The following is a 26,272-nucleotide window of genomic DNA, read 5'->3' as shown; positions in this document are numbered from 1 at the left end:
TATTTCAGCAGACACCAACAGCAAGAACATCCCTTATTAGGGAAAATGCAACCTCTGCATCTATTAAAGATGTATTAATTATTAATCCATTCCCATTTCCTAACTGCTAAAACTTTTTGTGGCTAAAATGATGGAAAAGTCTGTATTATTCTAAGATAAAAATGAAAGAAATGGTTATATTTATTCATATGACTAAGTAGCCTTGAAAATATCTAGCTTAAAAAGATATGGTCTAAACTTTAGTCTATTAAAATATTATTTTATAAAATTTTAATAATATAAAATATCACAAAATTGCTCAAAGGAGAAATATGTATTTTAAAAATGAAATTGTATTACTACTCTATTGAGCGCACAATTGAAAAATTTTAAAGTTCTCTACCTTATAGTTATAAATCACTGTATTTTGCCAGTCAAGTGTCAATGAAAAAAAAATCACTGAAAATAATCTTTAACTCTTCATTACCTCCTTGGTGAATTCCAGACGTGATTTCATATTCAGATTTCCACCAAGTCCCCTTATGAGATTAATAATAAATTGTTCATGATCTTTGCATCCATGTAGATGTGACAAACCATTCATGACAGTCCCAACCAAACTTGTTTCTACCACATAGTCATTCTGTTGGTTAAAATCCATGGTACAGACAAAAGGCAAACATTAACTAGTAAACACAAACCACACATATCTTTTCAAGAACCTTTAAGATTTTAAAACTGAGGGAAAACTTATTCCTCTATTCAAGATGTATAAAGTTCTGATTTTATTCAATTTAAATATATAAATATATATTTTCAAAATAAAAAATAATCATAAAAACACAAGTGTATATCTCTAGCTGTAAGGGCTAGAATCCTCAAATAGATGGTATATTAATTTTTAACCCTGAAGAATATAAAAGGGAGATAAATCAGTGAGTATGGGTCTAAAAAAGAATAATTCTTCATTTCCTCTTGCTGATAAAGAGGAAGCTAGAAGTGAGAGCTACATTGATGACAATGGAAAAGAAAGGCAAGTATAAGAATGCTTAAATGAAAAACCATTTGGAGTTTTCTCTCTAAGCAGAGTGTTTAAATGAAACTTCAGGACTGAAGTTGGGTAAACAATTTTGATTTCCTGTGGGCCTCTGGGGTCCCTGTGAATGCTGGGGTAAAAGGAAAAGGTTCTTACTCTTTCCATAAATATTTATCGAGAGCCAATTATGTATTAGGATCTGCATGTTGTGCCAGGTATAAAAAAAAATAGTGAACTATCCCTGTATTCATGGAACTTAGAGCTAGTGGAGGAGATGGTGAAAAAGCCATGGTAAGATATAAAGCAGTGAAGCAAGGTGTTGTGAGAAAGGATAACTCAGAACGAACGCCCCAAGACATCAGTGAAAAAAGTATCATTGAAGCTAACATCTGAATGATGCAATCTACCTTTCTCTGCAGAGAATAAAGCACATGCAAAGGAAAACCATTGGTGCAGTACCATTACTAGAAGAAGCTTGTACCTTATATGGAAAGCCCATAGCTAACATCAAATTGAATGAAAGACTGAAAGCTTTCCCTCTAAAATCTGGAACCCTTCAAGGATGCCATGTCATCACGCTTATTCAACATTGTACTGGAAGTTCTAGCCAGAGCAGTTAGGCAAAAAAAAAAAGAAAAGGTATCCAAACTGGAAAGGAAGAAGTAAAACTTCCACTATTTGCAGATGACATGATCCTATATAGAGAAAGTCCCAAAAAATCTACAACAAAACTACAAGAACTAATAAATTAATTCAGCGAAGTGGCAAGTACAAGATCAACACCCAAAAATCAATAGTGCTTCTATACATTAGTAATGAACAATCTGAGGAAGAAATTAGAAAAAAAAAAAAAACCTACACTTAAAATAGCAACTAAAAGAACCAAATATCTAGGAATAAATTTAGCCAAGGATATAAAGGACATACACCCAGAAAACTACAAAAAAATTGCTAAAAGAAGACCTAAATAAATGGTAGAACATTTCGTGTTCATGGGGTGGAAGACTGAATATCATTAGGATCTCAATTCTACCCAAACCGATTTACAGATTTTCAATGATGCAATCCCAATCAAACTTCCAACGACCTACTTTACAGAAATGCAAAAGCCAATTATCAAATTTATTTGGAAGTGTAAGGGGCCCAAAATAACCAAAACCATCTTGAAAAAGAAGAATGCAGTTGGAAGACTCATACATCCTGGCTTTAAAGCATATTACAACGCTGTAGTGGTCAAAAAAACATGGTATTGGCACAAGAACAGACATATTGACACATGAAATTGAATTGAGAGTTCAGAAACAGACCCTCACATTCATAACCAATTGACTTTTGACAAGGCCGCCAAATCCACTCAATTGAGAAAAAAATAGTCTCTTCAACAAATGATGCTGGGGAAACTGGATATCCATATGCAAAAGAAGGAAGGAGGGCAGGCCTCAATCTCACATACTATACAAAAATCTACTAAAAATGAATCAAAGACCTAAACATAAGAAACAGAACTATAAAACTCCTAGAAGAAAATAAAGAGCAGCATCTTCAGGATCTTGCATTAAGCAATGGCTTCTTGGACTTTATACCCAGAGCACAAGCAATGAAAAAAAAAAAGGATAACTGGGACCTCCTCAAAATTAAAATCTTCTGTGCATCAAGACTGTCACAACATATAGTGGTTACCAAAGGTCCTGTGGGGAGGGGGAGGGAGGAATAGGTGGAACATAGGACCTTTTTAGGACATTGGGATTGTTCAGCATGATGTTGCAATGATGGATACAGGCCATTATACATTTTGTCAAAACTTATAAAATTGTGTGGTGCAAAGTGTAAACCATAATGTAAACTACAGACCTTGGTTAGTAGCAATGCTTCAATATTTGTTCATCCATTGAAACAAATGTACCACACTAATGTAAGATTTTATTAATAGGGTAAAATGTAAGAGGGGGAGGGGGTGAGGGATATGCGAATTCCTTATACTTTAGATGTAACTTTTATGTAATATAAAATTTCTTGAAAAATAAACAATTCTTGTTTCAGCAACAATTTTTAAGTCCTCCATAGTCAAATAAGTCCGATATTCTGATAAACCTCCATGGCACTCTACTTACCTCTTATTTCATTTATACGCTATCTTGTATTGTAATTGTAGTTGTATTTATTTTATCTCCTCTACCTGTAAGTAAGTGCCATTAAGACAAGGCCCTCCTTCAATGTGAATTTTACTCCTTTCTTACTCTGTTTCTCCTAAAGTGCCTAGCTTCACACCATATACATAACAGATATACAATAAACATTAAGGAAGATAACTGTAAATTTACCTTTTATCCTATTTTTTTTACAAATTATATGTAAGATTTACTCTTAATCATTATACTTTTGTCCTAAATGGCTAATTATGAAATATTATGGCAAACTTACCTGCTTTAGAACCCATTGTAGAGCCTTTTCAAAATAATCTCCAATCCAGTTTTCAAGATTATGCCTATATTTAGCCGACTGATTCCTCAACCAAGATTTTATCAGGGAATTAAGATCTGTCTCTTCATCACTGACATAGATTAACACAAAGACATAAGAAATTATCTAAGAAATAATAAATTTCTGGTCCAATAACTATTATTTAATACATGTATTTTATCTGATAATATACTAGAGTCACTTTTAGTTATTTCTGTGTGTGTGTGTATATATAATTCTTTCTGTATCCATACACATACATATGAGATATAAAATATACATATATATCACATCATTTTCTGTGAAATAAGACAAATTCCACTTATACTACTTTAAATGTAAATTAAAGAAAAAATAAATATACATTGGTTGACAAAGTGGTTTAAGCCCTTACTATTCCTGCCTGTTAGAAATGCAGATTCTCAAGTCCCACTCCAGGTCTACTGAATCAAAATCTGCATTTAACAAGTTCGCCAGGTAACTGAAATGCATGTTAAAGTTTAAGATGCACTAAGCTAAACTATAATGCAGATCTTTGAAATTATTTATTTTTCTCTCCCACAAAAAGCCAATCATCTAAATCCCCAAGCCTATTTTATCCTATTTTTTTTTACAAATTATAAGACCACATGAAATAAATTGTATAAATCCTGCTATGAAAGATGAAACTAAAATAAAATATTTTAATAATTAATATTGCAGAGTATCAATGAGAATTCATGAATGATTTAACTATTTCTTACAATACTGTCCAAGAAGTAAGCAATTAAATAATTACAGAACACAATTGGAACAAATTTGATTATGTTTATCATGGGTCATATCACACCGAAAAGGGCTTAAAATGCCCAAAAGAATTGAGCACTTTATATAGATGGATAAATAACAAGTTGTATAACAAAATTAAAAAGGAAAATTAAAATTTCTAATGTATTTCAAAATATTATTCATTTTAGGAAATGTCCAATCTTGATATGTGACTACTTTACATGATATCTAACATTATTAATAACTTATTATTCATTTTTGCTCTTTAAGCCTTTTCCAGATATAATGAAGAAAAAAATACAGTAGGTAAAGCCGTTTTCTGTTTGTAAAAAAAATGAAAAAGTTTCTATGAATCTTAGAGTAAGATTAACATATTGCTACTTAGCTTTGAATTTTTAGCCTCTAGTTCATAATTAGTACGTTCACTTCCCTGAAATCAATCATAGTATTTAAATAAAAGTAATAGAAAAAAGAAGAAAACAAGATAAATATTTCCTCTTTAACTTAGGTAAACAAAATGACAATTATTTAGTAAATGGAATATTGACTAAATTTCTGAAATAATTCAATTACAATAAACCAGGAACCTCTCTGAATGAATTAAAATCATAAAGACAAAAAAGAAGTTAATCAAGAATGGGAAAATAGAAAGCGGACTTGGCCCAGTGGTTCGGGTGTCCCTCTACCACATGGGAGGTCCGCGGTTCAAACCCCGGGCCTCCTTGACCCATGTGCAGCTGGCCCATGCACAGTGCTGATGCACGCAAGAAGTGCCGTCCCACGCAGGGGTGTCCCCATTGTAGGGAAGCCCCACGCGCAAGGAGTGCGCCCCATAAGGAGAGCCGCCCAGCGCGAAAGAAAGTGCAGCCTGCCTAAAAATGGCACCACCCACACGGAGAGCTGATACAACAAGATGATGCAACGAAAAGAAACACAGATTCCCGTGCCGCTGACAACAAAAGCGGACAAAGAAGAAGATGTAGCAAATAGACACAGACAATAGACAATCGGGGCGGGGGGATGGGGGAGAAGGGCAGAGAAATAAATGAATAAATCTTAAAAAAAAAAGTGGGAAAATAAATATTAATATATTATTCACTTATTTTACTTAGCTATGAAACCAGAATAATAATTGAAGAATGCGCTCATAATGTATTCAGATGCTCTCGTGGCTTACCTAAGAAAGATCATTCCCATCCTAGATATTGTGGCTGGTGAGGCACAGCTTAAATCATGAGTTTCAAACACAAAGTTAACATTTGGGCCAAACTGAATCCTTTCTCCACTGGGCATAGTGAGTAGTCGATTATCATCCAGAACAGAATTCAGAGATTCTATCCATTCAGGATCAATATCACCATCACAGATTATCCAAGAGGTGACATCTATTTTCAAACCAAAATAGTAGAAATAAAGCAAAAGGAAAAATACTTAGTAATAGTGCACTAAAAATAAGGAATAAAATAACAATCTTATTCTTTAGAAATGTTATAAACATTATTTTATATTAGAGAAGACAAATATAAACCACAAAAAGTCAAAAACTTGAAAATTTTCACGTCAATTTGAACTACACTGTGTGGGAGAAGCCATGAACAATCCTGGCTTAGCTGGCCACAGATTCAGCTCATGTCATGTGATACAGCACTTTCTTTATCTAGGAACAGACAGAATTGGTAAACCAGTTACAAGAAGCCATGGTGTGTAAGACTTCAGGATTTCCATTCCCACGAGACACCTGCAAGACAGTCCCCAGACCCTAGTCTTCAAGCACGTCACAGGAATGTACACGTGATTTTTCTATATTATCTCTTTCAGCAAATAGAGGAAACCCACTTCTTGGGGCCGCCATGAGAAAGAAAAGGTTCACCACTGTCACATTTATTTGGTAGGTAAAAAGGAAGGAGGTGACTTCAAGGGGGAGAAGCGTTTACCAAGCTGTGTGCACAAGTCTTTCCAAGGACAAACCTTTTTTATCCATCCTTCCTAAAATGCAATTGGTCTCAAGTTGTTCTTGGACCTTTGAAACAATCCAAGAGAAAAATGTCACCAATAAATATCTGAGAAATGAGTGCAAGAAATATATGGTTTTTATTTAATATGAAATCATATAGAAAAATGAAGGAACTATGCTGAAAATCCCTTCCAATGTCTTAAAATTCTGAACCTTTCACTCACTGCCTTAGAAAAATAACTATTAATTCAATTAAGACCTGGGAAAAAGTTGGGAGTCCCGGCTGATGCTGGCCAAAAATTCCTTTCAACAATAAGTCAAAAAATTTAGACTAGGCAATTGTTTTATCACTCGAATTTTCAGTTAATCCAAACACTCTATTCAAAGTGATGAGTTAATTATGTTCACCTATACCAATTTTAACTCCAAATAAAAATTAGTCATCTTGCTTAGATAGGAGACATTGTAATACCAACTCAGCAATCAAACAAAGGCTTTATATTCATTCATTAATTTAACCTACTTGTGAAATACAACTCATCTAAATTACTCTGAGCTTCTATTATAATAAAAGTTGCTATAGGGTATAAGTCATTAAAAGGAAGGCATGTCTTGGGCTCCTCCAAAGTAAAACAGTTGGTAAAATATCAAGTATACGTCATTATATAGTTTATGGCCATGTATAAATCTTGACAAGGAAGGCATTATAGATAGGTTCTCTGGAAATTATCAAGTGAGGGCAATAAATTACACAACATAGACTGACCTTGAGGTTCTCGCACTACTTGGCGAGCACTATTTGTCAAAACACCATCAGACCATTCCCGTGTATCCATGTCTATATGGCCTAACAATTGATGTCTAGGCATAGCTTTGGGATTCATAGTATATTGCTTTACCACTTTGCCAATTTTACAAAGTGCTGCCCTTAACATTCTCCAAAGAGTTGATTTGCCAGCACCACTTGGTCCAACAATAACAACTCCCATCCTCTGGCGTAATTGTTCATACAATTCCAAAGCCTTCTTGACCTAATAGAAAAGACACATGTCCATATATGACTTACAGTGTTCAATAAAATGTAATTCTGATCTCATTCTACAACAGAAATTCTATTCTAAAACATTAAGCCTTTAATTTCTTCAGTGAAAGATAAAACCTTAAATATAAGAATACATAAAAAATTCTGAACATATTTACAGTAAGATTTTTAAATTCAATATTTATTTAAAAGAAACAAGTAAGCTTTCCAAGCATTTTCACCGGTTTACTTACTCATTCATTCAAATACAATATGCTCATTATTTCATTCATTCATTCATTCATTTATATCCTGCCTCTCTCCAAAATACTTCTGAATGAAAAGTGTTCAACATAAACATGTAAAGATCCTTTAAAAAGAATATCTCCTAAGAAATTGTCAAAATGAAATAATCACATATAAATCAATTTTGAAAAATATGTAGGATGGACCTATTGGGGTGTGACACTATGACACTATGAGAGGGACTTGGAATAAAATGGTAAGTAAAAGTAGACATGGATGCTGCTGTTCATGCAGATTACTCTTTGGTGGGAGAATCAATATTAATCAAATATACAAACATTAAACAAGTATATATAAGAGTAATGAAAGCACATAGCAAAGGGCCTATTTTGGACTTAAAGATAGGGGGAGACTGCCCTGAGGACATGAGGTTTAAGTCGAAAGATAAAGGATAAGGTGATCTGCATAGAAATTAGCGAGGAGAGGGTGTCAATATGTTATAAAATATGCTTAACAGTTACCTGATTGGGTATGATTTCATAATTGGCCTCCTCAAAGACTTGCTTTAATGCAGCAGTTAGTTCATCATATTCTACTTCTTTAAAGTCAATTCCAGGAAAGACATCTTTAATAAGTGCATCAAACCGGGTGCAATCAACAAATGTAAACTTCGACATTGTATTAAGCCTCAATGCTTGTACCACAATATGACTTTCATTAACTAGAGAAAAAGGTTCATTTTAAAACTATTATCAATTTAAGGATGATAAAACCATTTTTAAAGTACTCTACAGTCTTCACATGCATTGTAAGTCATTAAATGATATCTAAAACTTAGTAACAAAGACATATTACATCATAGGAATTGGCAAACTTACCTTACTACCTTTTGACTGCTGAAAAATTAGTATCTCTAAGTATAATTATGAACTCCTTGCCATAGAATTTGAATTCCTGGGTATCCAGACTTTAATTACTATAAAAGTCATTATAATTTATATATGCATGATACTTTGCCATTTGTATTGCATCATGTGATATAATACCAACTCCATGAAGTAGGTAGGTGAAGTATTACTGTTATTATTCCCATTTTACAAATAAGAAAATTGAGGATCTAGGCATTTAAAGGACTTGGCTGAGTGAGCACAGCAGTTTCAGAGTTGGGATCCAAACCCATGTACACTAATAACAGATTCAGGCATCTCTCCAAATATATGCATACTGCCTCCCACAGATTTTGTTCTAAGACTAAAAACTAACAAGCTGATAAACCATCTTCAAAGCTAGTTAGTTATACAAACCCTTCTCCTTATTTTGGTCTGTATATAAATATATATTTATATATACTTTTATATTTTTCAAAAGATGCTTAGATTACATAAACATTACATAAAAAATATAGGGGATTCCCGTATGCCCCACTCCCCACACCTCCCACATTATCCCACATTAACAACATCCTTCATTAAGTGTGGTATATTTGTTACAATTGATGAACACATTTTGGAGCATTGCCACTAAGTGTGGATTACAATTTTATAAATTATGACAAGATATATAATGGCCTTTTTCTGTCATTGCAACATCATTCAGGACAATTCCCAAGTCCTGAAAACGCCTCCATATTACACCTAATTTTCCCACTCCCTCTCCTCAGAACTTCCAGTGGCCACTGCCTCCACATCAATGATAAAAGTTCTTCCATTGTTAGAATCACAGTAAGTCTATGTAGAATAACAGTAAGTCTACTCTAGTCCATCATTCATTCCCCAATCCTGAGGATTCTGGGATGGTGATGCCACTCTAACTGAGAGGGGGCTTAAATCCCATAGCAAACCCATTCTTAAACTGAATATAAAAACTGATTTCATTGCCACACTTTCTTATCATCAAAGAAATTAGCTACTGATTGATAGCATATTTAAATAAAGGCAAAGAAACTACTTTTAGTCTGGTATTTCTTCTATAATTGCTTAATATTTCTATATTTAAATCCACAAAGAGGCTTGGCACACTATAGTTTATGTCAAGCACTGAACTATTAAGTCATTCTTATTTACTAAAAGTAGGGTTTAAATGTGTCATAAAAATGACCAAAGATAAACAACAGAAAAAATTGTAATTTAAGCACTTCATAAACTAGCTAAATTTACACTGGCATATGCCAACTTAGTAAGAGAGCTAAAGTAATTTCCCTTTTAAATATGTATACATCAATTATTTAAAGTCCAAAGAGGTAATTTCATGTAGCTTTTTTTTCTTCACTGTCTCTTATTTTCAATGTTTTAACTTAGTATTTAAAAGCAATCCTGAAGAGGCTGCCTAATCAGCGTTTCAAGAAGTCACATATTGGCTGAGTAAAAATAGGATAAAAAAATAAACAAACAAGAAACCATAAATTGGAGTTAGGAAGTGTAACAGTTTGAGGTTCTTTCTCTGAATCCCAAAAAGAGAAAGATTATGTCTGTAAACTAATCTATTCTTCTGGATGTGACACCCTTTGATTATATCGGATTCCGTTAAAGGACCCTTGGTTAAATTACCTGTTAAGATAAGGGCTTTGATTTGACCACGTCAGTAAGGTGTGGCTTAGGTTGAGTCCCCGCCCCCTCGCTGGCCCAATATAAAAGGGCACTCACTCAAGAAGACAAACAGGAAGAAAAAGAATTCTATCATTTTGATCCTGGGGCCCCAAGGAGAGATAATCCATTCATCTGACAGTTTGCAATTGATCTTGGGTAAATTGCAGAAGAGCTGAGAAGGCCCAGAAAGAAATGAGCCCTATGCCAGGAGAAAGAGGAAGCCCTGAGAGACAAGCCCTGTGCCAGTCTGTAGCTGAGAGAGAGAAAGCCCAGAGAGAGAGGCTGAAACCACAACACATGGCAACTGGCGTTGGTGAGAAAGCAACTTGAGTTGGACTCTTTAGGGCCTTGTGACTGTAAGCTTTTACCCAAATAAATGCCCTTTATAAATGCCAACAGATTTCTGGTAGTGTGCATCAGCGTGCCTTTGGCAGAGTAACAAAGGAGGTCATCCATTTAATGACTGGGAAAAAGGAAACAAAGCATAAAATAAATACACAATAGTTCATACTGATATAAGGAAATTATTTAATACATTAATTAATGGAGAAAAGACAAATCTTTACAGAAGAATTTCATATTAATATATACAGATACACCTCCCCCATGGCGAAGGGGTTCAGTCCTTGCCTTCCCTCTTTGAGGGTTAGATTTGGAAACTTGCTTCCAAAGAACAGAGAAGGGAGAGGGGGAAATAATAGCTTTAAGATAGAGAAATCTGGCAAACACTCCATAGCCGAATGATAAAGGTTAACATGACTGGTGATGTCATGTGGTTATGATATAATGAGAAGGACGCTTCACCTGGGTAGTCTTTCCAAACGCCTATTCTAATAATGAGAAGAAATCAACAAATCAGATTTTGTGGGGGCGGGGGGCATTCCACATGCCATCTGGCCAGTACTCTTCCAGATCATGAAAAACCAGTAAGGACTGAGAAACTATCACAAACAAGAGTTTATACATATACAAATGGCTAAAAAGGACATGAAAAGATGCTCAATATCACTAGTTAATAGGGAAATGCAAATTAAAACCACAATGAGATATCATTTCACACCCACTAAAATGGCTACTATCAAAAAAACAAAACAGAAAATAACAAGCATAGGAAAGAATGCAGAAAATTAGGAATACTCAGTCATTGCTAGTGGCAATGTAAAATGGTGCAGTCACTATGGAAGACAGTTTGGCAGTTCGTCAGAAAGCTAAGTATAGAATTACCATATGATATGGCAATTCTGCTACTAGGTATATACCCAGAGAACTGAAAGCAGGGACTCAAACAAGTATTTGCACACCAATGTTCACAGGGGCATTATTCACAAATGCCAAAAGATGGAAGCAATCCAAGGCACTATCAACCAATGAATGGATAAAAGAAATGTGGTAGGTACATATGATGGAATATCATTCAGCAGTGAAAAGGAATGAAGTCCTGATTTATGCAACATAGATGAACCTCGAGGACATTAAGGTAAATGAAATAAATTGGACACAAAAGGACAAATATGGTACAATCTCACTGATAAGAACTAATTATAACAAGCTAATTCATTGAGATCAAATCTAGAATCTAGGTCACCAGGAGATAGACTAGGGGTAGATATTTGGGAGCTGATGCTTAATTTGTGCAGAATTTCTATTTAGGCTTATTGTAAAGGTTTAGAAATGAATAGTAGTAATGGGAGCATGATATTGTGAGTATAATTAACAGTAATGAATTATGTATGTGAATGTGGTTAAAAGGGGACATATTCAGTTGTGTATGTTACTAGAATGAAAGTTAGAAGATAAAACTTTGGATTATATAACACTGCGAACCATGTTGTAGATGATGGATTAGAATTAATATTAATAGTACAAGTATAAGGATGTTCTTTTCATGAATTGTAACAAATGGATCACACTACTATAAGGTGTTAATAATAGGGTGGTATATGGGAAAGAAATATACCTAATATAAACAAATAATAATAATAATAACCATTTAAAGTGAAAAGCTCAGCCTCATCACAAAGAAATGCAAATTGGGTTTCTGTTTGGTTTTTCTTCCTATTAACACTTAATGATTTTTAAAAGTTAATACTCAGTTCAGTCAAAGTGCAATAAAAAGACATTCTCATACACAACTTGAGGGAACACACTTAGTTAAATATTTTTCATAGGCAACATTTCAGTATGTTTTAAAAGCCTTACATTATTTCTAAGAATCAAGAATACAGAAATGTATATGCAGATTAAACTATGAGGATGATCATCACTACACTACAGGCTTATTTCTAACAGAATAAAAAAGTCTGAATTTAGATGCCTATAAAAATTAGAATATAACTATACATTGGTTGAAATCAATATAATGGAATTTTCAAATGCTTCAAAAACACAACAAAAATGCTTGTTATATCATGAACATCAGAGTATAAAATTGTAAAATTGAATACACAATTCTGAAAAAGAACTAAATAAAAATATTAATAGGGGGAAAAAGTATTAAAGAACATTAAGTAAAAACTAAGGAATAAGTATAAGTCCAAATAAAGCATAGATTTTAGTTAAAAAAACAATGTATCAAAAAACAGTGTAGCCATATTTATATCTATAGATGCAGAAGAAGCATTTGACAAAATACAGCACTCTTTCTTGATAAAAACACTCCAAAAGATCGGAATATAAGGAAAATTTTTGAACATGATAAAAAGTATATATGAAAAACCCACAGCCAACATCGTTTACAATGGAGAAATCCTAAAATCCTTCCCTCTAAAGTCAGGAACAAGACAAGGATGCCAACTCTCTCCCCTTCTATTTAACATTGTCTTAGAAGTACTTGCTCAAGCACTGAGGCAAGAACCAAATATAAAAGGCATTCAAATTGGAAAGGAAGAAATCAAAATTTCATTATTTGCAGATGACATGATCCTATACATAGAAAACCCTGAGAGATCTACAACAAAGCTTCTAGAACTCATAAATGAGTTTAGTAAAGTCGCAGGTTATAAGATCAATGCGCAAAAATCAGTAGCATTTCTGTATACCAATAATGAGCAAGATCAGGAGGAAATCAAGAAACAAATACCATTTACAATAGTAAATAAAAAAATCAAATATTTAGGAATAAATTTAACTAAAGATGTAAAAAACTTATACACTGAGAACTATACAAGACTGTTCAAGGAAATCAAAGAAGACCTCAATAAATGGAAGAATATTCCTTGTTCATGGATAGGAAGACTAAATATTATTAAGATGTCTATCCTACCAAAACTGATCTACACATTCAATGCAATCCCAATAAAAATCAACACAGCCTTCTTTAAGGAACTAGAAAAACTAACTATGAAATTTATTTGGAAAGGAAAGAGGCCCCGAATAGCCAAAGACATATTGAAAAAGAAAAACGAAATTGGAGTAATCACACTACCTGACTTCAAAACATACTACAAAGCTACAGTAGTGAAAACAGCATGGTATTGGCATAAGGAGAGACACACAGACCAATGGAATCGAATTGAAAGTTCTGATATAGAACCTCACATATATAGCCATATAATATTCGATAAAGCCACCAAACCCTCTCAACTGGGAGAGAATGGCCTATTCAACAAATGGTGCCTGGAGAACTGGATATCCATATGTAGAAGAATGAAAGAGGATTACCATCTCACACCTTATACAAAGATCAACTCAAGATGGATCAAAGACCTAAATATAAGAGCCAAGACCATAAAGACCTTAGAAAGCAGTGTAGGGAAACATCTACAGGACCTTGTAATAGGAAATGGCTTCATGAATATCACACCAAAAGCACGAGCAGCAAAAGAACAAATAGATAAATGGGAACAAATAGATAAAAGGAGTTTGTCAAGAAAGTAAAAAGGGAACCCACACAATGGGAGAAAATATTTGGCAACCATATATCTGATAAGAGACTTATAACTTGCATATATAAAGAACTCATATATCTTGAAAATAAAAAGATAAACAACCCATTTAAAAAAATGGGAAAAAGATTTAAACAGACACTTCTCCATAGAAGAAATACAAATGGCTAAAAAGCACATGAAAAAATGCTCCAAATCTCTAGCTATCTGGGAAATGCAAATCAAAACTACAGTGAGATACCATCTTACTCCCATAAGATAGGCAACTATGAAAAAAACAGAAGAATACAAATGCTGGAGAGGATGTGAAGAAATGGGAACACTCATCCACTGCTGGTGGGAATGCAGAAGAATACAACCATTCTGGAGGACAGTTTGGCGGTTTCTCAAAAAACTAACCATAGATTTGCCATATGACCCAGCAATACCACTGGTATATACCCAGCAGAACTGAAAACAAGGACACAAACTGATATATGCACACCAATGTTCATAGCAGCATTGTTCACTATCGCCAAAAGTTAGAATCAACCCAAATGCCCATCAACAGATGAGTGGATCAATAAAATGTGGTATATACATACAATGGAATACTACTGGGCTTTAAGAACAAATACACTACAAACAAACGTGATAGCATGGATGAATCTTGAAAACCTTATGCTGAGTGAAGCAACCCAGGCATTGAAGGACAAATACTACATGACCTCAATGACATGAAATAAGCAAGCTGCCTCAGAGAGCTACAGACTGGAAGATAGGCTTACAGGAAATCGGGGAGTCGAGGAAGGATGTGAGCCGACGTCTGCAGGGGTGGAATCTATGATGAGCTGGCGGTAAGTACGAGCACAAAGAAGAGATAAAATGGGGGCAACGGGTTGCCTTTGGATGGGGCTTTGTGGGTTTGAGGGGGGCTGGGGATGGGCGGATGGGTAATAGTGCCCAAAAATTGGGGGGAGGGAGGGGCAACATACGAACATAGGAGAGTGTCAGGTGTTGGTTGAGAGTAAAATGCTGAGAAAACCGTATCAAAATATAATTAGGAGGGTTACCTGTTTAGGATGCTCAGAGGGGATGGTCTGACACGGGACGGACTCCTGGGGAATGTCTGAATGCTCATTTTGCCAGGGTGGGTTGTACCATTGGATAGAGACCCAAGTAGTGAGAGTGGGGGTGGACCCACAGTCTGGGGAGGACTAATGCCATCAAAAAAGAGGGAACTGTATCTCTCAAGAGAAAGGGTGGCTCCCAGGGCATTAGGGCAGTTGAGCAAGTCAGGCCCTGATCACTGTTGCAAGTATCTCTGGACGTGGCTCCTTGGGAAATGGAGATTGGCTGTCGCTGTGGGCCCCAAGGGGAGGGGAAAATGGATGTTGAATGGATGGAACCAAGGTAAATGTGGGAGTAAGAGAGGAGTTTCACGAGAGTACACAAGGATGGATATAAAACACGTAATATTACACCAAAAACATATAGGGGACGTCAGACTAATGATGTAAACCATAATGTAAAACATAGGATAACTAAAAATTTAGAAAACTGTATATCCTAAAGTATGGACCACAATGTAAGCACAGATGTCACCGTGTTTGAAAGCTATTGTCTCAGAGTCTGTACATCAGTTTAAGTAAATATGATATGAATAAGTTATAAGAATATTGCTGTGGAAGGGAATAGGTTTTATGGTGGATGTGTGGGAGTACTGTATATTGTATATATGAATTACTGTGATCTAAGGCTCTTGTGAAGAGAAGCTCAATAATTAGGAAAAAAGAAAAGAAAAAGATAGGATGTAGAATTTTTCCAAATCAATATGTATTCTATATCTAACCTTTAAACCCATTGCTATATTCCATTTTAATAGTAAGGGATCCTGACATTATATTGGGCTTCACTTTTCAGGAAGTTTTGGATCACAGAGTGGTTCAACAATGGCAGTGGAGGAATACTGGTATAGGATGTTATTGACAGGGGATATATGGTTGACAGGGAGTTATACAGGGCATATATCCAGGGTGCATGGTAATGTTTGGATATACTCATAGTGGCAACATTTAAAAACAACAGCTAGGGGGGTACTGGGTTCCTGGCCGGGGGTGCTCTGTTGTGGTCCATAGGGGAGCAGCGGCAGTCCCCCAGGTGCAATGGTAAGGGCCAGAAAGGAATGAGGGTCCAACAATGAGCCCCTGATAGTAATGACTATACTTGTGAGCCTATACGCCTGAAATAAGAACAAGGCCTAGAGCAGCACTGTGCCTAGGAGTTTCCTCCTGACAGCCTTCATGTTACTCAAATGTGGCCAGTCTCAAAGCCAAACTCAGCATGTAAATGCAATGCATTCCCCCCAGCGTGGGACATGACACCCGGGGATGAGCCTCCCTGGCACCGAGGGATCACTACCAAGTACCAGCTGATGATGCAACTAGAAAATGACCTTGAATTAAAGGCTCAATGTGGACCAGCAGAATATCCCTGTCTACATATAATAACAGGAGTTTAAAATGCTGTTTGACCTAATGTAAGGTGGAAATGGAAAGGAGAAATGAGTTTATATGGCTATGAGTCTCTAAAAAAGTGCCTGGAGGTTGTCAGAAGGATTGCCCTTATGCACACCTGAGCAGAGTCTCAGAGACAAATAAAGTAGATACAACCCCAGGTATTGGTTCTTTTGAGGGCTAAAGAGACCCACAGGTTCTATGGTCATGGCAGATGGGGTTCACTGCCATGTCAGTTGGCCCTTCTTTGGAGCTGGTGTTTCGGCGTGATGGAGCTGGACACAGATGGGATCTCTTTTCACAAGCCTTTCCTGCTACTTTACTGGAATTGTAGTTGGTGCTGGGGTTTAAGATATATCTAGGGGATTTGAATCTCTGGACTGACAATATGATAGCCAGGCCCTGAGCCTCAACAGACTTCAACTCCTACACTCTGATTTATTGGACTTACCCCACTCAGCTAACATGGAGTTGAAGAATGTCAACCACCACACCATGGGGCCTAGAGTGCCTACAACTGAAAGCAGGAGGATTGCATCCAGTACCCATGTGGAATCTAAGCCTCCTCTTGACATAGATGTGCAATGGACACAACGAATCCAAGGTCCACAGAGAAAATGTGGCATTGGTGTGGGAGAAGTGGCCATGGTGGCTGCTGGGTGCAGGGAATGGGAGGAAGAGATGAGATGAGGAGGCGTTTTCGGGACTTGGAGTTGTCCTGGGTGGTGCTTCAGGGACAATTACCGGACATTGTAGATCCTCCCAGGGCCCACTGGATGGAACATGGGAGAGTATGGGCTATGATGTGGACCACTGACCATGAGGTGCAGCAATGCCCAGAGATACACTTACCAAATGCAATGGATGTGTCATGATGATGGGAGAGAGTGTTGCTGTGGAGGGAGTGGTGGGGTGGGGGCAGTGGGGTTGAATGGGACCTCATATTTTTTTAATGTAATATTTTTAAAAAATGAATAAAAAAATTTAAAAAATAACTAAATTTCTTTTACCACTGTTTTGTAAAAAAAAAAAAAACAGTGTAGCAATATTGTTTCATTAGTTGTGATAAATGTACCATATTAATGTAAGTTGCTAAAAACAGGGGCCCCTGGGGAAAGATATTACTAAAAAGCTTGGAATTATCCTTGCAACTTTTCTGTTTAGATTTCTGTACATTTAAAACTATCCTGAAATTAAAAGTATATTAAAAATAAGTTACTATATTTGTAATTCTTTATCATACCATTGTGGTTAGGGCCATTTTTCTTCAGTTGTCTAAGAAGATTTCCACTTCCTCTCAGAACTGTCTTCAAAGCTCTTAAACCCCAATCATAATGTTGCTGAGGTGTCAAAAGTTCCCTAAAGTTAACACATGGAAATCTTAAAGCATCAAATAATGATAAGAAATTCTTTTTATCATCACATTTGAAGAAAAACAGAATGGAATTACTGATGCATAGAAACAAGAACTATGTCATTAATTTATATTAGGAAACTAATCACAGAAAATGATCACCCAAGGAAGGTATTAAAGATGGATGGTTCCCAAGGAATAAGATAAATCTTACATGAATTGGTTACCTATCTTAATGAACCTACTAAATGACAATTATCTGTTACTTTTATCCTAAAGTCACTATCAATTCACCACTACTCTCAATCTCTGACATTGTGTAGTTCCCACTATCTCTTAAGTGAAGCAGACCAGAATTCTATTTTGTCCCAAAGAAACTACAAGTAACATTTACTACTCAGAAATAAAACATAAGAAAAGATTGCAGAATAACCCATCCAAAGAACAGTAGCTTCTGAATAGACAGCTGATAAATAACTTAAACAGGAATTATTTTTGCTAAATACTCTAATATAAATTATTCTGAGGAAGAAAAATGAGGTCAAATGAATAGCATTTAAGAAAAAGGAGTCATTTTGATGCAGATGTTTTTATTTTTCAAACTAAAAGCATTTTTGTCAATACCTTAAGCAACTATAATCACCAATATGAAAATCATTAAGTAGGTAAATTAGGCAAATATGAAAAATGGTCACTAATAACCATAATCAATCATTAGAACCCTAAAAACATAAAAATATTTTAAACAGGAAAACTCACCTCGATAGATTGAAAATAGCTACCAATTTTCTACCCAATACTTTAGCATCTTTAAAGCCTTCTGAATAGAGAATAACTTCTGCAATAAGTTCATTGTCGGGACGAGACATAGCTACTGGCCTAAAAAGTTGTTTAAGATTATCAGGCAGTTTTTGTCTTCCTCCATAACCTTTTCCAGCAGGATTCATAGTGATAAAAATTCCAGAATTAGAATTTATTTCTACCTGAAATATTAATTTAAAATATAGACATCAAAGATTTGAAATTATAAATATAAAATACATTGCCAAGAAAAATTTTATTGTGACATATTTCTACTCCTAAATCATACATACCTTAGAAAACAAAATGGAAGGCTAAGGCCATAGGAGAGGGTTAACTAAGGGGAGGTCTCTGAGAAGCATGGTTCTAAAACAGGGTGAAAGGATTAGCATCAGTTAAGAGAAAGGACAACTCTTTCTTTCTGAGAGGAAGAAAGGGAAAAAATGAGTGTAGAAGCAGATAAATTTGATGACAGAGAGGGAATTCTCACTTAACAGCATCTCTTTCCTTTAAGGAGTGTAAGCGTCATGTAAATAACACCTTCACAATTTAGAATTGGTCTTTCTTTGCCTACCCAGAAAAATTTATATATTAGAAAAACATTCTCGGGAAGTGGACTTGGCCCAGTGGTTAAGGCGTTTGCCACATGGGAGGTCCACGGTTCAAACCCCGGGCCTCCTTGACCCATGTAGAGTTGGCCCATGCGCAGTGCTGATGCACGCAAGGAGTGCCATGCCACGCAGGGGTGTCCCCATGTAGGGGAGCCACACACACAAGGAGTGCGCCCCATAAGGAGAGACGCCCAGCACAAAAGAAAGTGCGGCCTGCCCAAGAATGGCCCCGCACACATGGAGAGCTGACACAACAAAATAACGCAACAAAAAAAGAAACACAGATTCCCGGTGCCGCTGATAAGGATAGAAGCGGTCACAGAAGAACACACAGCGAATGGACACAGAGAGCAGACAACTGGGGGAGGGAAGGGGGGGAAGGGGGAAAAATAAAATGAAATAAAATTTTTTTAAAAAGTTCTCACAAATAACTGTAGTGGGATGCAATTAAAAAAAAAAAAAACATTCCTGTGGATAACAGGATAATGTCACAGCTCTTACCACTCTCAGTGTGTTCAGAACTACATATGACATATAGAAGTTTACATTTTCTGTTCACATTCTAATGACATTAAGGTATATCTCCTATGGGGGGAGTGAGGAGCAGGAGATTGCTTAGAAGCTTATCATTTGAATTTATTTACGGAAAAGTCATTTAAAAGACGAGCGACAGAACTAGACAGACCTGGATTCAATTCCCAGCTCTACCACTTACTCTTCACTTACCAAGCCTTGGTTTCCTCATCTGTAAAGTGAAAGATAAAAAAAAAAAAAGCCCCTACCTCTATGAGTTGGTATATTAAATGAGATAATGCATTGCATTAAAGCACTTAGCACAAGGCCAGCCTAGAGTAAGTGCTCAGTAGATATTAGCAAATACTATCATAACTGAATTATGTAATATTGAAAGTTTGAAGGTGAATGGTGACAGTAAGACCAAAAGAGGGATAAGAAACCTCAGAGACATTTCATAGGTGAAAAGGTTTAACGCAGGTCACAGATTAGAAACAGGAGTGCCAGGAAAAATAAAGATAGAATATTACGTAAGTACAAGTAATGCTAAGCCTTTCAAAATAGTTAATTCTTTAAATTCTCAACATATTTAAAAGCAGGATTCTATACCTCATTGCCAAGTAGCTCACATACAGCTCTATGATTCTTCAAAGCATCTTGAATTGTCTGGATTTGCATGGATACTGCAGACAGTACAGACTCTTCCAGTCTATTGAATTCATCAAAACAACCCCAGGCTCCACACTTTACTAAACCAACAAATATTCGCCCCATTGACTTTACATCAATACCCTTAAAAACAACAATAAAAAGTATATCATTAAATGTTCTTTCATAGTTTTAACAAATGTTTTGTAACAATGCAAGATATTGATGGCAGGGAGATGGGTAGTAGTGTTTTATGATGACATGCATGTTTATTTTGTAAATTCACAAATTTTACTATAAACTTACTGTTCATGTATGGTTATGTATGAATGATATACTTATATAAAATTTTAAGAAAAGAAATATCATGGATTTTGTTTCTATCTAAAATGTTCAATTCAAATGTCAGACATATAACAATACTTAGTTAAAAATACCCAGTGCTCAGTTTTGAAAGATAAGGCAAAAATTAATTAATTAATTAATTAAAAGCACAGGAAAAAGCTGAAGAATGCCCATTTTTAAAGCCAACACATTTTGCTATAGATAAATGTTTGAAAATCTGTGTTTATTAAAACTGAGCATTAAAATCTTTGACAGATTTTAAAAAATTATAATTGAAAACATATTTATCATTAAAAATAATTAAAATCTCTACTAATAATTTAATATTTTATGCCATTCACTCATAAGATCTTAAGCAAATCATTTCACCCTTAAATGCCTTTTTCTCTTTTTAAGTAGGAATTAAGTAACTATTATTTCGAAAGCCAGGTATTTGCAAAGAATAAACAAAAAGCATGTGAAAAAATTCTGCAAAGTTCACATGACTAACAAAATGCAAGATTTTTCGTTATTTTTAAAATCAAAATATAAATCCTACACAGAATGTTACCAAAATGCAATGTAAAATACATTTACGCTTTACTTATTTCTATTTTCTTTGCTGAAAATGTCCATATTTTACAACGCATTTAAAATTGCTTCTTTATAAGAGTCCCCCTTAAAAAAGTTTTGGGATTACTACTAAATGCAACTTCTCTCCATTTCACCTTTCAAATAAAACAAATTATGTCTTCAAGTGATTTAAAAGTGGAGTGATTTTAAAATAGAGTATTTCATATATAGGTGCATATAACCATCATTTCACCTTTCAAATAAAACAAATTATGTCTTCAAGTGATTTAAAAGTGGAGTGATTTTAAAATAGAGTATTTCATATATAGGTGCATATAACTAATTCAAACATAAGATAACACACTATGATATAGTTTGATAAATATTTATAGATCTACCTCATCACAGTTAAAAACTAAAACTTGTCTTCCAAGAAGTCCACCTAAAGCCTTCACTGATTCCGTTTTTCCAGTTCCAGCTGGCCCATAAGGGTTTCCTCCAAGCCCCATCTTCATAGCTTGAGTGAGAGTCAGGTAGCACTTATCTGTCAGTGGCGTATACACCAGCTTGGGAGCATTGCCCTACTCAAGGAAACATGAAGTCGGAATGTGCACATTCTGTTTAGCATTTACAGTTATCTATGCACTGTGAGGTTCTAGTGCAAAAGACTAAAAGGCAATAAATAGGTTAAAGTTCTTGACACAGAAAAATAGCCAAAATATGTTTAACTGACAGAAACTTCCTAGAGCATAAACTGAAATAAAATTTAGTTATTTCTCAAGCATATATTTTATGCTGTTCTCAATATACTGTTAGACTTTCCAAATAACTCTCTCAAATTCTTGAGAAAGGAACAAAGATATATTTATAAGGCAATCAACTCCAAAAATATATAATAGTAACTCCATTTCATATTTTAAAATTCATATATTTATTTCCTTGAAACTTACAATCTCCACAAACCATAGAAATATTACTTTGAAGACTTTAAAGTATAATTAATTTGACAAGTTCCTAATGAAATTAATAATTTAACCTATCAAATATTCTCAAGATTTGTATCACATGGAAGGGAAAATACAGAGTTCAAATTTCCAACTGCAGTCTTTAGCACACTCCAATTGGAAAAGTTTTATGGAAAAAAAATGTTACAAGTTCTCAGTATGACAGCAAAAAAGGCTCATTCTCCCCTTTCCTTCCCCTTTTTGAAAGACTGAAAAAGGAAAAAAGAAATGATACTTCCTCCCCAGGATACCTGATGCAACGGTTCCCGACCAGAGTCAGCCCGAGGCCCTCTTCCAAACCGTTTTCCCGTCCCCCTCAGGGGACCAGAACCAGCTGGAGGTGCCTGGTCCAGATGAGGGAAATTGGGAAAAGGTTGGGATAGAAGTGGGGAGAGCCAGGAAGAGAGGGCCCCCATTCCACGAGGGCTGGGCCAAACCAGCAGTTTAGAAGGACTTTCCCTTAATTTTAGGAGACAGATTTGGGTCTGACAATATAATTTCTTTGTGAAAGAGCCAACTGGAGGCTCTCCTGACATATGCTTGTTAACAAAATTGTCACATATATTCTGATGATTGATTCATTATGTTGGAAAAGACAAAGGATACAGTTGGGTTTTCTGAGAACAAGTCACATGTACTAAACTACCTGTCTGAAAACTCTTCTTTTACCTTACAAACCTAAATTGTTTAGCAAAAATATAGCATATTTACAATTGCTCTTATTTTGGCTTGTTAAGGAGGCACAGCTTCTATTGAGTTTAACAAATTCAATTCCCCTTGGATTAAAGATTCTATATAAATGCCACTCTAAGAAAAATTACATTAGACAATTTATACAATACTGGCAATACTTTTAACTTTTTTGTAAATAGATTGCTTTTCTATATCTTCTTATATTATTATATCTTTTTAATTCTGATGAAACAGAAGACAGTAACTACTGAAATAAAAGTATTTGCTTCCAATAGCAAATTTCCTTTGAATTAAATAATTTCTAACTGGAAAAATAAAATATTTCTGCCAATAAACATACCTGATACTCATAAGTATATTGAAGTTCAGAATCCACCATTTGAACATAACATGTGTGATCACTTTTCATGTAGAATCTAACTTGCTTCTTCCAAGCCCAGTCTTCAGGTGTGTGAACTTGAACTTGGTTTAACTGCTTCACCACATCAATATTATGAATAATGTCAAGAATTAGAGCTTTAAGTTTAAGCTCCAAAATGCCAGATTCTGTACACAGATTAACATAATTGGAGAAAAATGTTAGTCTATGATGTAAGTGCTTCATATTATGTTTATACAGGTAATTTCTTGATACATTTGAATGACACAGTAATATAAATAATGAAAGCCAAAAAAAAAGTCAAGTTCACTAGTAATTTAACAAGAAGATGGAAGCATATGTGGCTCAAGTGACTGGGCTTTCTGCCTACCGTATGGGAGGACCTGAGTTCAATCCCTGGGGCCTCCTGGTGAAAAAAAAAATAGGCATGCCTATGCGGTGAGCCAAGTGCCCACACTGCGAGCCCGTGCCCACGTGGCAAGCCAGTGCCCATGCAAGTGCGTCACACAAGGTGATGACGCAACAAAGGAGACGAAGGGGAGAGTCAAGGCGAGGCGCAACAGAAACCAGGAACTGAGGGGCACAAGTGATAGGGACCCTCTCTCCACATCAGAGGTCCCCAGGGTCGAATCCCAGTGAATCCTAGAGGAGAAAGATGAGAAGACAAAAACACAAATAGATGCAGAAGATCACACAGTGAATGGACACAGACAGCAAAAGACAGCAGAGGGTAGGGAGGAAGGAGGAGGGGAAATCAATTAATTAATTAATTAATTTTAAAAAGAAGAACTTTGTGTGTGTAAACTGAGGCAACAAAATTCAGTGAGCAGTTCCAGTTCTACTTGCTCTCCCTCTGAATCCAGGTATAAAACCTGGACAGCATGACTGAGCTGTGACTTCAGGATTCAGAAAAGTAAAGAACAGCAGGCACACTGGGGAAGACGACCAGAATCAGAAATACCACCAACTGGCAGCCAGTTTACCTTTGTTTTCCCCTCTGGTATCCCCAGGCCTGGAACCAATGCAGCCAGAAACCCACCTTTATGCAGACAGACAGAACTCCAGGAGAATCCTTTAGTTCAGGCTTGAGAAACAGGAAAGCATTCAGCTGATGGGGCCAGCACTGTCATCTGGGCCCTAGGGGTGCCTACAACTCTGAGGAAAGGCAGCCTTCCTCTGAAATTAGAGGAGCTGTTCTAAGAGTGTAGGGCAAATCCTAGCTGCTTTTCTTCTCTCTCCGTCCTCCCACGTGTCGGCCAAGTAAGCGGGCACAGTCACAAGGGGTGCGCAGGAAAGTGGAGAACACAAAATCCCACCATTCTGGTGAGGTGACTAAAAGGGAAACCAAGGGAACTGGGAAATACTAGGGAGATCACAGAGAGAGCAACAGGAAAACCCCAAAACTTGTTTATGAACTCCTAGACTCTCCTTAACCTGTATGTGAGTAGATCTCATCATAAACAACAAACCAAAGAGCTTGAGAACTAGCCACTAAGTGGCTCACACGTGGGACAAGAGAGACAAATGGCATTTCAAAGAATGTGAAACCAACACTGACAATGGAACCAAGCTCTACAGGAGACTGGCCAGACCTTGTGGCCCAAAGCCAATTGCATCGACTATTTGCTAAAAAAAAAAAAACAGCATTCTCTAAAGTATTTAAAACAGACCAAAGACTCATAACACATTGTTTTAAATGTACAAGATACAATCAAAATACAAAGAACAGAAAATCTCAACTCATGAGGGAAACGACAATCAATAGATGCCAGTGCTAGATGACATAGGTGTTGGAATTATCTGTGAAATACATTAAACACAAACAAAGGTGGACACTATTTACACAAATGGAAAGACAAAATGCTCAGCAAAGAGAAATAAATGGAAATTTTAGAACTGAAAATTACAAAAAGAGAAATTAAAAATATCACTGGACAGGCTCAACATGGAAATGAAAATGACAGAGGAAAAAGCCAGTGAACTTTAAGAAAGAACAATAGAAATTATCCATTTGAACAAAGAAAAAAAAAAAGAAGGAAAAAAAAAATGAACAGTCTCAGAGATCTATGAAACAATGCTAAAAGGTCTACCATTCATCTCCTAAGAGTCCCAAGAGGAAAAATGAAAGAGTACAATGCAGAAAAAAAATTTGAAGAAACAAGGACTGAAACTTTCCCAAAATTTGATTTAAAAAAACAAACAAACAAACATAAAACTTCAGATTCAAAAGGCTCAGAGAACCCTAAACAGGACAGACTCTAAGAAATTCATGCCTGGACACATTATAACCAAACTACTGAACCTAAAGAAGATAATAGTTTTGAAAGCAGCCAGAGAAAAACAACACAGCATTTATGGGGAATAATCATTGATGGTTAAATAAATATAATACACCATTCTTCTCCTCTCCTCTTGAGTTCTTAAAATATGTTTGATGGTTAAAAGTAAAAATTATAATCTTATCACACGGGGTTTTAAATGTAGGTAGATGTAATGTATAAAACAAGTACAGGGAACCAGACTTGGCCCAATGGATAGGGCATCCGCATGGGATGCATGGGACCACATGGGAGGTCCGCAGTTCAGGCACCAGGCATCCTTGACCCGTGTGGAGCTGGCCCATGGGCAGTGCTGATGCGCACAAGGAGTGCCCTGCCACGCAGGGGTGATCCCACATAGGGGAGCCCCATGCACAAGGAGTGTGCCCCATAAGGAGATCTCCCCAGCGCGAAAGAAAATGCAGCCTGCCCAAGAATGGCGCTGCACACATGGAGAGCTGACAAAACAAGATGATGTAACAAAAAGAAACACAGATTCCCGGTGCCACTGATAAGGATAGAAGTGGTCACAGAAGAACACACAGCGAATGGACACAGAGAGCAGACAACTGGGGGGGGGGGATGTAAATAAATAAAAGACAAGTACAACATAAAAAGGAGAGGAA

General features: G+C 35.9%; 1 protein-coding gene across 1 annotated transcript in view; it reads right to left on the bottom strand.

The window, feature by feature from the left end:
- DYNC2H1 (dynein cytoplasmic 2 heavy chain 1) overlaps positions 1–26,272 on the bottom strand; it is a 339,886-nt gene that overhangs the window by 257,620 nt on the left and 55,994 nt on the right. The window contains exons 32-41 of the mRNA XM_058289227.2: positions 23,290–23,495; positions 21,651–21,833; positions 20,317–20,499; positions 18,542–18,765; positions 17,672–17,787; positions 7,986–8,185; positions 6,964–7,228; positions 5,421–5,628; positions 3,437–3,566; positions 467–622 (exon numbers count right to left, since the gene is read on the bottom strand). Coding sequence (XP_058145210.1) covers positions 467–622; positions 3,437–3,566; positions 5,421–5,628; positions 6,964–7,228; positions 7,986–8,185; positions 17,672–17,787; positions 18,542–18,765; positions 20,317–20,499; positions 21,651–21,833; positions 23,290–23,495 — 1,871 coding nt within the window. The remainder of the gene's footprint in view (positions 1–466; positions 623–3,436; positions 3,567–5,420; positions 5,629–6,963; positions 7,229–7,985; positions 8,186–17,671; positions 17,788–18,541; positions 18,766–20,316; positions 20,500–21,650; positions 21,834–23,289; positions 23,496–26,272) is intronic.

This window comes from Dasypus novemcinctus, chromosome 27 (genome assembly GCF_030445035.2).
Source record: "Dasypus novemcinctus isolate mDasNov1 chromosome 27, mDasNov1.1.hap2, whole genome shotgun sequence".
NCBI classification, from domain to species: domain Eukaryota; kingdom Metazoa; phylum Chordata; class Mammalia; order Cingulata; family Dasypodidae; genus Dasypus; species Dasypus novemcinctus.
Note: the sequence above shows the minus strand (reverse complement) of the source record. Positions and strands in the feature narration are given on the sequence as shown.